Source organism: Tubulanus polymorphus, chromosome 3, assembly GCF_964204645.1.
Source record: "Tubulanus polymorphus chromosome 3, tnTubPoly1.2, whole genome shotgun sequence".
In the NCBI taxonomy this organism is placed as follows: Eukaryota; Metazoa; Nemertea; class Palaeonemertea; order Tubulaniformes; family Tubulanidae; genus Tubulanus; species Tubulanus polymorphus.
This window is the reverse complement of record NC_134027.1, coordinates 24506956-24519140: the sequence shown is the minus strand read 5'-3', so window position 1 is coordinate 24519140 and position 12185 is coordinate 24506956. Positions and strand designations below refer to the sequence as shown.

The 12185-nt window shown below is 41.9% G+C and overlaps 3 protein-coding genes across 3 annotated transcripts; 2 read left to right on the top strand and 1 right to left on the bottom strand.

Annotated features, from left to right (window-relative positions):
• Positions 1 to 1407: 1407 nt before the first annotated feature.
• Positions 1408 to 4116, top strand: LOC141901711 (aquaporin-5-like). The gene is made up of 3 exons (XM_074789133.1): positions 1408 to 2167; positions 2587 to 2667; positions 3276 to 4116. The coding sequence occupies exons 1-3, from the start codon at positions 1583 to 1585 to the stop codon at positions 3471 to 3473; spliced, it is 864 nt and encodes a 287-aa protein (XP_074645234.1). The 5' UTR covers positions 1408 to 1582; the 3' UTR covers positions 3474 to 4116.
• Positions 4117 to 5395: 1279 nt separating this feature from the next.
• LOC141902224 (aquaporin-5-like) lies at positions 5396 to 6907 on the bottom strand. The gene is made up of 3 exons (XM_074789865.1): positions 6353 to 6907; positions 6154 to 6234; positions 5396 to 5557 (listed from the first exon to the last, which is right to left on the bottom strand). The coding sequence occupies exons 1-3, from the start codon at positions 6905 to 6907 to the stop codon at positions 5396 to 5398; spliced, it is 798 nt and encodes a 265-aa protein (XP_074645966.1).
• Positions 6908 to 8437: 1530 nt separating this feature from the next.
• On the top strand, positions 8438 to 11835 carry LOC141902909 (aquaporin-5-like). The gene is made up of 3 exons (XM_074790851.1): positions 8438 to 9083; positions 9230 to 9310; positions 10575 to 11835. Exons 1-3 carry the CDS (start codon positions 8514 to 8516, stop codon positions 10755 to 10757), a joined length of 834 nt encoding a protein of 277 aa, XP_074646952.1. The 5' UTR covers positions 8438 to 8513; the 3' UTR covers positions 10758 to 11835.
• The last annotated feature ends 350 nt before the right edge of the window (positions 11836 to 12185 follow it).

Sequence of the window (12185 nt, the reverse complement as noted above, 5' to 3'; positions counted from 1 at the left end):
AACATTTTATAGTGAATTGTGCATGTTGCAATTGTAAACGATTCTACATTGAAAAAATATATCAATCTGTTGATAAAATCGTGTATTTATTCTTGATTTTCTTTGTGATTTGTGATTTGAACTGAGGAATCGACGCTCCGACCACCCCTGGAATTTACAAAAGGGTAAAATCAGGCCAAACATTTGACTCGTCGAAATAAGTCATGCGGGTTTAATTTGACTCTGGATCTAGTTCCACAGTTGTGTAGGTTTAATTTGACTCTAAACCCAGTTCCACAGTTGTGTGTGTTTAATTTGATTCTGGACCCAGTTCCACGGCTGTGTAGGTTTAATTTGACTCTGAACCCAGTTCCACAGTTGTGTAGGTTTAATTTTACTCTGAACCCAGTTCCACAGTTGTGTAGGTTTAAGTTGTAAGTTGCACATCTTAAAGGGATTCGACGTGTTAAGGATTGATATGATTTTGAACACGACGGTGTTTGTAGAGGCCTATTCAAACTTACTGATATGGTTGTCGACTTATCAGAAGCAACAATTGAAAAAATAGCACCTATTATAACCAATATGTACGCAAGTCAATTCGCTGTACACACCTTATCTTCACTAAAAAGCGCGGTTGACTTGTTGCTATGGGGTCTGATGTATTCGAGAGCCCTTCAGGTTGTTTGAAGATGTTCGTACGATGTAAATTAATGTCCCGCATTGAGTAGAAAAAGAGACCGTTTCAAATTCAAGTGAGTGTTTTTTACTAACGAAATGCAATTTCCATATTAGGCCCGATCGTGTTTCCCGGTAGCATCAGAGCGCAGACGAGTATTCCAAAATCATATTCATCCTCGGGTAGATTTAACAAATTCGAGGGTTAAGTTCATATTCAAGCGCATTATTCCAGTGTGGTTCTAGGCCAGGAGCGTAGCTACGCACACAAATGAGGTAGTTTTCGCCCCGCATACACGCAACCACACCTTTGAAATGATCAAACCTTTAGAAAGATATGCTAGTGTATCCGAGACAAATATTGCAAGGAATCCCCATCATGTTTGATGACCCAGTAAGATAGGCTGGTCGTGTCTGATTGAACGATTCTGGCTACAGGACATAATTTGTGGTTGACAGAAATGGCATTCAGACTCAGACACAAAAATAACGAGGCATGGTCACACAAGTGGCCAACGCACGTGACACAGGGAAATACATTTGGAAATATTGTGTTCCCAGCATAGAAGACTAGAGGATAAATCAGACGAGTTCAATTAACGATCAAACGATTTGCAGTCGTTCGCTCTTGTTTGTTCGTTCTGTGTCCATGAACTTTTTCATAACCTATTGTTTTATCCTAATATCTATATTCAAAACTATTCAAATATATACTGAAAACAGATATAACGTTCATTTTGCGACGACACACACAACGCGCCCGACGTATAACTGCGCGGGTCGTCTGTTATTACGCGCGTCAAACTGTCAAAGCTCTTCGCGAATTACTTACTCTGCTCCCGGGTTGTAGCTGTGATAGTATCGCGCTCTGACTAGATCCGTTACATCGCATTTCGACGACGACGACGACGACGACGACAAAAAAATGGGCGACGCTTGTTTGAAAAAGGGCCGTTTTCAAAGCAGCCTCAAGGATCTAAAAAACGTAGATTTCTACAAAGCGGTTTCGGCGGAGTTCGTCGGCGCTTTGCTATTTTTGTTTATCGGAGTAAGCGCTACGTTCTCGTGGCCGCCGCAACAAGGGAAAGTCGTCGACGATGCCGCTTTATTTCTGCGTATCGGGGCCGCGTTCGGATTCGCTATCGCGACGACTGTTTGGATCACGGCCGGGGTCAGCGGCGGACACATCAACCCGGCCGTTTCGCTGGGGATGCTCGTAGCGCGAAAAATCAGTTTCGTCAGATTCGTTTTTTACGCCGTTGCTCAATGCCTCGGGGCGATGGTCGGGGTGTTGATCTTGAAAGCGATGATTCCGGCGAGTATCGGCGGCGCTTGGGGTTTGACGAAGGTGACGCACATTTCGGTGGGTGCGGCGTTGTTTTTCGAAGCGATCATAACCTTCGGACTAGTTATCACGGTGTTTGCTAGCTGCGATGGTAAACGAACAGATTTGAGCGGGTCAGGGCCGCTCGCTATCGGTATAGCGGTATTTATCGCTCATCTTGGCGCGGTAAGTAAATCATTAAACATTATCATATTGCATCGGATTTAAGAAACAGTGAATTAAGAGCCAGTAATACTCTTTTGATTTACTCGATAACACATTTATATCATTTTGTCTCAAATAAATTAGATGAAGCTCTTTACTCCATCGTGGACTAATTTCTAATTTCCAAATTCAATTTGACTAAAAAGATAGCACATTTACAAACAATCCGTCGTTCAGAAAGATAGACTTTTAACTTTAGAAAGCCAATTCGGAGCTTTGCATGTGGAAAAGGCTCCTTATATTTATCTTACTGTGAATTCTTTTTTTTTTCAACGTGTTTTTTTCTGTCGAGGTACCAGTTACCAAACTAGGCGCTTTGTTTCGTGTTCCTATTGATTCTTGTTGTAAGTAAAACCGTTTCATTCTGTGTTTGTTTCTAGATACCGGTCACAGGTGCGAGTATGAATCCGGCTCGCTCGTTTGGTTCGGCAGTCGCTAGCGGTAAATGGACCGATCATTGGGTAAGAACGATCATCATTAGAATATAACCGATATCATATTATTACGAACATAGCATTTACTGTGGAACTGGGTCAAGGTCAAACTAAGCACACATAACTGTGGAACTGGATCCAGAGTCAAATTAAACCCGCACAGCTGTGGAACTGGATCCAAGGTCAAATTAAACCCGCACAATTGTGGAACTGGATCCAAGGTCAAATTAAACACACGCAACTGTGGAACTGCATCCAAGGTCACATTAAACCCACACAACTGTGGAACTGGATCCAGAGTCAAATTAAACCCACACAACTGTGGAACTGGATCCAGAGTCAAATTAAACCCACACAACAGTGGATCTGGATCCAGAGTCAAATTAAACCCACACAACTGTGGAGCTAGATCCAGAGTCAAATTAAACCCACACAACTGTGGAACTGGATCCAGAGTCAAATCCCACACAGCACACTAACTATGCATGGCAGTGTATACAAAATCAAATCAAACCGACAACTGTGCAACGAACTGGATTATGAATCGAATAAGATCAGGATATTATACTTCCGGTCAATCGGTATAGTCATAGAATCATGGTCAGTAATGCGCGATATTTTATTTCTGATTTCAGGTCTACTGGATCGGACCGATGCTGGGAGCAGTTGTGGCGACGCTCGTCTACGAGTTGGTGTTCGCGGCCAACGCCAGTCGACAACGCGTCAAATGCTGGCTGACGAGCGACGACTACGATTCGGACTTACCGAAAAACGAATACGAATCAGGAAACGCCGACTATGAAATGGGCGAAGTCAAAGAACAAGAACCGTAATCGTTATTTTGTTTCGAACTATGAAACTTCCACTCGTGGACTATATGAAACCCCGACCTGCTGTTGACGGCCAGACTGCGCCGAGCCGGTGTCTCTAGGCCACACCTCTTTGCTGACCTCTTAAACCTATAGATGGTTTCTTCCGAATACACTATGGCGGTGAGATAATGAACCAAAACTTACGTATCCCTATATTTCGACGCGCTTGCTCTACTATTGATGTTTATAAGATGCCAGTTTTTTTTAAAGGAAGATCGATATGGTATATTTAACGTGTTATTTTCTAACGTCGGGAAGGTCGTATAGATGTTATAGTTATCGAATGGTTTTAGCTTTCGAACTTTTTAAAGAGAAAAATGTGAAAATTAGATTCAAGCCCGTGCTGGGTTTTCTGTACAATACGCACAGTTTAATCGGAAGTCGTGTATATTTGGCGCAGCTATATAAGTACACATACGTGAAATTGGAAAGTGCCCACGAATTAGAGCGCCCTTGCAGCAACAACCACCTGTCCATGGGCCGCAATTTGAATGTCGTTTGGCGCGACGGCAACGTCATTCGGATCGCAGACGGCGAGCTTACTACGCCCTCTATCGTACTATATTTTGGTAATCATAAGTACGTTATTATTATATTTTTACTTACGCTGTATTAATATATATTATACATATATATATAGATATATTCGTATTTATTTAACGAATAAATGATTATTTCTGAAAAAATGTGCCGTGTTATAGTGTCAATGATTTAGTAATTAACTCGTTCATCACGAGAGGCGATAATGGACACAACGAAATGATTGATGCGGGTAGTTCCTCGCGCGACATCGAGACTCCCCCGTAATTAAGACCAACAGTGGATTGACATCAACTATCGGATAACGCTCCACTGCAACACTGAGCAGTTTGAGGCACAGCTCAGTAAATATCTCAACAAATTCGCGCAGTCCTTCTCCTTAAATGCTGCTGCTGATGTCGGATATTGCATGCAGCATGCAGCAACAGATTGCAGATCCTGATTTCGATGTTACTACAAAAACGTGCAGACTACGAGCAATCATCTGCGCACTGAGAATCGATTTCAATCTGAGATGATTGCTCGTATGCGGGCAGCCTTGGAGTAATCGCGCTGAATTCAATGATAACTCCAAGTTCTAAAACTCAAACTTCTGTCGCAGGTGACTTAAAAGTGAAACAAATAATCCAATGGCGGCCTTGAACTTTTGAATGTCCAATAAGTGGAGCGTTTGAGCTTTTTGATCTTTTATTTATCAAAAATATTATCAATTTAAGACACCAACAAATAACAAACACTTCAAATAAAAACCTTAGTTGATAAAAATATTATATATCTATGCCGCGGTGAATATGCCGCGATTTGCATTTTGTTAGCTGATACCGCATTGTAAAGTCGCGTTTTAAGTCAAGATAACTTTATTCACCTAATGCGAACTTCGGTTTTCGGAGTAAGTCGACCCAGCGATCGCAGCTTATAATCGAACGCACCTGTTCGGTCTTAGCACATTTCAGTGTCGGCCATCTTGGAACTCGATCTGAACTACAGCAACCGTGCTCAATCCATGAGACTTAATTGTACAAGTACATCAAATCGTTTCATGTCCTTTTTCATTATGTCGAAAAAGACAATTGATGCATTTCAGTGCAGGATTGCGACTAATATTAACTTTTGGACTTCAAAGGGCCCTTTTGGGATACGTGACACAGTCTTTCAAAACTGGCCTCCAGGAATCCGTTCCTGCAATCGATCGACTATTGCCGGACTAAATTTACGACTAACTGAGATTCGGTTTCACCATGGACTCTAACAAGTTTTAGCCGACTAACGCCGATAACCGAAGTTCGCCTAGACTTCAAACTGAAATTCACCCTCGCGCCATCTAGTGGCGGCGACTATCCGCGCTAGAATTGTTCGACGGGCGTTTCGTTCTTAAGCGAATCCGGGTCGTAGTCGCTTTGGACGAGCCAGTTGCGGAACTTCGTGGAACAGGCGTTAACCGCGAAAACAAACTCGTAGCTCAACGAACCGAGAACTCCGCCGAGAAGAGGTCCTACCCAAAATATCTGTAATTGAAAAAGAAGTGTATATACGAAGTAAGCACGAGAATCTTCATAAACTGGAGTAAACAGGAATCAGAGAGAAACACACGAGAAACATAAGAATACGTGAGAGGGGAAACAGAAGAATACGCGATAAACTTTGGAATTGGTTTTCTCCGAAAAAGCCCAACGCACACGTCGATGCAGGGAACCTCTGAAAACAGGATAATAATCAAACGTGTTTGATCACACGGAAACATTGTTTACCGAAACCATTTTTCTCGTTAACGCACACGAAACAGGGAAACGCTCGAAAACATGTGTCTGTTTCCGTGTTTTCAGCCTCGATGTGTGCGTTGGGCTTCCGTGGCAAAACAATACACGAAAACAAATAATATTAGTCAAAGTTATGGGGAAACTAAGTTCAGTAACAGTTGTTTGGTAGGCCTATGGTGTATTATGTTGGGTTAAAAACGAAACATTGGAATTTATACTAAAATGTCCACTGCAAAGTTAATTACCCCAAAAAAAGAAAATTCATTTTCAAACATTTCCGCTAAAACAGAAATTTATGTATGTTTTTTTTTTAAAGAAAATCGTTAAATTTGTGAAAGACTTACCCAGTGGTCCGTGAAATTCAGACTAGCGACCGCGGAACCCAACGACCTAGCAGGATTCATACTAACACCGGTATATGGAATCTGAAAGCGATTAACCACCAGATTAACTATGATAGACTAACAAATTCGAGGCTACGGAAGATGTTAGAATCTTGATCGGTGGAGCGGACCAAGAATTCAAACATTTGAATGCACTTACTCCAGCGAGATGTCCTATGAAAACTGCGATCCCGATTGCCAGTGGAGCCGAGCCTTTCAAGTCCGTTCTTTGATTATCGCAAGCCGCGAAAACGGTCGTTACCAATAGAAATGTCAAAATGACCTCGTAGAAAAGTCCGGTTGCGATGGAAATCTGACTGTTCAGCGAGTTCGTGCCCCAAGCTCCACCGACCGCGGCCGGAGTCATCGCTTTCAAGATTTGCACGCCCACGATCGCTCCGACGCTTTGTGCGGCGGCGTAGAAAACGAATCTGACTAGACTGATTTTTCGCGCTACGAGCATCGCCAGCGAAACGGCCGGGTTGATGTGTCCACCGCTTAAACCGGCCGTGATCCAAACCGTCGTCGTGATTGCGAACCCGAACGCGGCCGCTACACCCATCCGATCATTCTGTAACACGGTCGGTGCCCACGAAAACGTAGAGCTTATACTGATAAACAAAAACATTGCTGCAGCCACGAATTCGGCCACAAGAGCCCGGTAGAATTTCGGGTCTTTAAGATCATTAGCGCTGCTTCGTAAGCGACCGTACATAATATTCCTCCGTATATATAGAGAACTGTTATAATACTGTTGTCTGTAGGTCCGTCGTAGGCTGAAATAGATCGAAAACCAGATACAATAGGTTCAACATTTGACCGAGCAAAGACAGTCGCGCTCCGTCAACAGCAGGAAATCTCTTTTCTAATTACAGCAAATAAACAATTTCAGAATCGGGGTCAGAAGGACTTGCTAGTCGTGGAGGCCTTTTCAAAAAGCACCCTTAATGGTTTAGTTATCATAGGAATAAGAAACATTCAAATATACTAATGATAATTTCAATTGCATGTTTGTTTTGAAAACCCAAGGGGTCAATACAGACCTCATCCGAGACAAGTCTCATTTCAGGATATGTTTTAGTGCGTATGCGCCAGCCGCATTTATATGCATGTATATATGTCACAGGCGGGGGATGTCCAAGGATGGACGTCACGTAGTAAGTATATTGATATCGTAATTATTGCTGTGATTACCATTAATGATTATCTATACCGTGATTACAATAGCTCGAGTTCCATGGTTACAACGTGTATAGGAAACTAAATAATACATTAGAAACGTACAAACAATGAATCACGGTGATAACAATAACGATGATAATTCATGAGCATGAATCCATGAAAAAAATATGCTCTTGGCTTTAAACGATTACAAAGAAAATACTAAATGTAGTTTGACGAACAAATGCTTTCAACAATTCGATTTTAAAAACATTGATTGATGGTGGACTAGATATGATTGAATAATGAAAGCATGCATTCTTCTTGCTTTCCTTTTTCATTTTTATTGCTGATTTATCATTTTCGATATTTTGCTATTTTCCTCTCGAAATAGCCAATTAAAAGAAGTCACGTATCTACAATATCTGATGTATTGTTATCATTCTTTTTTCATTTCTAGATGTAAAGTATTTTGAAAACATTTTCGCGCGTTCAAACTCGTAGGTATCGTTACAGTTTCTGCTTGTAGATTAAATTCCCTCACAGGCCATCACCACTCGCCATCCGTTCTAAACTTACTGCGGGCATTCGGTTTCTAGCAATTCTCTCTCGAAATGGTTAATCAAAAATCAATATCTGTTACCTGCGTATATATGTACATGAACACGATTTCTGATGTACTTTCAACATTCCCATTAAGATTTAAATTGTTTTTAAAAGCATTTTGCGACGCGTTCAAACTCATTCGTATATCGTTACAGTTCCCGCTTTCTCTCACAGGCCATCATTACTCGCGATCCGATTTCAAGTTCCTTTTTCGAAAAAAAATTTTAATTCTTTCGCGTATAAACATCTTACGTCGTTTGTATGCGTTAAAACGTTTAACTCGATGATTACCACCTGCGATTGAAACGCTATGGAGATTTCACAATCGAACTTGAACAAATTATCTTTCGATTTGTATTTTGTAACGAGAGAGGCGCTGCACGTGCTGTACGGCGATCAAATTCAAGCGACCGCGACCTATAAAGAAAAAACCGATAAGTACGAATAATATGTGCCGTTTCGATAAGATTTCATTTAGAATAGAAGCTCGGTTCCTGATTTAGGTTGATACTTCGTTACTAGCTGGAACAGTCGAAGTCGGACAGCCGAAAAAAATGGGAGATTGCACCGACAGGGCTCGTCTTAGAAGCAGTCTAACAGATCTGAAAGATGTGAAATTCTACGCGGCGGTTCTGGCCGAATTCGTGGCTACGGCGGTGTTTTTGTTTATCGGCGTTAGCGCCACGTTTTCGTGGGGCCCGACCGTGTTACAGAATGATCGGATGGGTGTAGCGGCCGCGTTCGGGTTCGGCATCGCGACGATGGTTTGGATCACGGCCGGTTTAAGCGGTGGACACATCAACCCGGCCGTTTCGCTGGCGATGCTCGTAGCGCGAAAAATCAGTCTAGTCAGATTCGTTTTCTACGCCGCCGCGCAAAGCGTCGGAGCGATCGTGGGCGTGCAAATCTTGAAAGCGATGACTCCGGCTGTAGTCGGTGGAGCTTGGGGCACGAATTTACCGGCTGGACAGATCACCGACGCGGCTGGAGTTTTCTACGAGGTCATCTTGACGTTTTCGTTGGTATCGACGATTTTCGCGGCCACCGATAATCAAAGAACGGACTTGAAAGGCTCGGCTCCACTGGCAATCGGGATCGCAGTTTTCATAGGGCATCTTGCTGGTGTAAGTATGCGGGCAAACGACAAACAATGGGTTTTGAAAACACGTATACTATGTTCTTCATTTTTTTTTAATTTCACACTGCTGTAAACAGTTTGTAGTTTCTTATTTTCATTTCTGGTGGTTTATTTGAATATCTGCACATTTAGATTCCATTCACTGGAGCAAGTATGAATCCTGCTCGATCGCTGGGATCTGTGGTGGCAAGTCAGATTTGGACGCATCATTGGGTATGTATACATTCGGTAGTATATGGGTGGATGTACGTAAGGTTTTTTATGAACGTATCTGGGGGAGCGGGTGTACGCACGAGGTGCTTCAAATACGGAAGAGGTGAGCATAACAGGGGTGAATATAGATGAACAAAAACAATGGGGAAAGGGTACATTGAACAGCGGTTCTAATTCAACCAGAGATTGGGGCACAATACTCACAATGTACCAGATAACCAATTTAAGCCCGATGCAAACGTCAAGGAAAAGAAACATTTTCAGAAAAAAAGTGTTTTTTGATATGATGAAAAAGAACGCATGCAGTGGGCACTAGGTACACGTGCAAGTCTTTTTCCTTCGACCGTACTGGCAGACATGAGGGTTTTAAAAAGGTTCTAGAAGAGGGTTCTAACGTGATCAAAAGATCGTCTTCACCTGATCTCGTGATATTGACGAGCGAGTGCGTTTCGCTTGTCGTTCGTTGACCATGAACTACAAACACGAATAAAGTGTATAATGTGTCGCCAATCGATTTCTTGATAAAAAACAACGTTATCTAAAGAGGTTCTCACTAGCCGAAATCCGGGCCAAACCGCCGAACTACGATACGATCGACTGAACTTAACTGATCTATACTCATGTTCTATGTTGTTCATCATTTCCGAGATACAATCGTTCCTATATTTTCCAATGAATATAAGTACATCCTCCCCCGGCAGGGATTCGAACCTGATGGCATCGAAATTGTCACGGTTCGTGCCGTGGCTGAGTGTAGCGATGCCATCAGGTTCGAATCCCTGTCGAAGGAGGATGAGATGAGTAGAACGAACGCTGAAACTCTACACGCAATGTTTCCACACAATTTATCCAAGATTTCTCACATCTCAAGCAGATGACAAAGATCAGGTTTTCTACGTGTGTCTAATGCATGGTGTTTCTAGTTCATTTTCAATTAAAAATGTCTCGGGTGAAGTCCTGAACACGTGTGAAGTGTGGACGATCAGTTCATAAAATGTGCTGATAAAATGTTTAATTACTGGTGTTTGTAATTCGTTTTAGATATGTCTTAGGTGTAGTTCTGAATACATGAAGTGGGTGATCAGTTTTTGAAAGTTGCTAAATTGTCCAATGACTAGAGTGTTTCAGTCCATTCGATAGAAAAGTTTTTGAAACGGGAGATTAAGCTGTTGATTTAATAATAATCCCATGTCTGACGGCAGTTTGGTATACCCGCATGTGTGTAACATGTACATCTGAATAATTTGGCGATTCCCTTTTCTAGATCTACTGGGTCGGACCGGCATTAGGGGCTGTGATGGCGGCTCTATTGTACGAGTTCGCGTTTGCGGCTAACGCCTGCATGGACAAGTTCAGGAACTGGCTGAAACTAGAGGACTACAACCCGGATCTGTCGGGAGAACAGATGAAAAGCAACTCGTACGAAATGACCATCAGCGGCAGTTAAGAATTCAAATTTCAAAAATCGGAGCGGTGGTCCAGACTGTGAAGATAAAATTGAGAAAATGAATTTCCTTTTTGTTCTGTTCATAGCGACAGAATCATTGAAAATGTGTAACCCTTGTATTTGACGGTGTATGTTTGGCCAGTTGCTTTTAAGCCCAACGCACACGACACAGGAAACAACAGAAACGCGGAATCATGTTCGATCTCGGAATAAACACTGTTTCTCGAAACTGTGCTTCTTGTTTCTCGCACACAATTCAAAGAAACGCTCCGAAACATGTTTCTGTAGCCTATTTCCATGTTTCTCTGCGTCATGCGCGTGGGGGGGGGGGCTGGACAAATACATGGGTAACGATGCAATTTCGCATTGTGTCCACCAGTTAGCCTGAAGAAACCTTTGAGCAACTGCCCCAAATTTTCGAAAGGTAAGCAGCATAAACGATCGTTGTTCACTGCACGTCTGCTGTTAACCAGTCTGCTGATCCACCCCCAGTAAAACTATCTAAGTTTATGCGTATATATTTTCTTATTGCAACACGTTTCTATGTAATAATATTCATACATGATAAAAACCGAATACAGTATATCGGAAAGCCACAAATTGTGAAGCAAGGACCGAGGCATTAATGTAATTTCTTTAAAGGTATATGAAGATATGTTAATTGATAAAGGCCTGGTGAAACGATATTAGAATACATATTGCGTTTTCAAACATGAAGACGAATAGTGCTCTGCACTTTGAATGTAGACTTGATTAGATTAAAAGAACGTGGTATTGATCGCTACTGTGCCGCATCCGGGTAGTTACGTTACCTGATAAAGCTACTAAACATATCTAAACAAGCAAATCATGTTTACCTTCGAAGTACTATATCTGCACATCGTGTTTACCGATACGACGCCAGGTTTACTCTCCTCCCCCCAACTTGCAATACACGCGTATTCATGTATTTTAACCAATTTTCTATAAATTCTATCATCAATTCCTTTTCAATCGCTATGAAACTTCTTACAATTTGCTTCTGGACTTTCTTATTTCAGCTTTGGAATAAATCATCTTGTGCCAGTCGTTTCTTTTTATTATTTGCGCTATCGTACGATGATAACGTTTCGTGTCAGAAATATCTTATCTCCTTTTTCAACGAGTCAATAACTTGCCTTCTGTGAAAGAATGTGAACCAGCACAACTGTAAGCCAGCTACTGATCTTGAGTTCAGAGTCATATTAAAGCAACAGCGGAACTGGATTCAGAGTCAAATTAAACCCACACTACTGTGGAATTGGATCCAGAGTCAAATTAAACCCACACTACTGTGGAACTGAATCCAGAGTCAAATTAAACTCACACAACTGTGGAATTGTATCCAGAGTCAAATTAAACTCACACAACTGCGGAACTGAATCCAGAGTCAAATAAAACTCACACAAC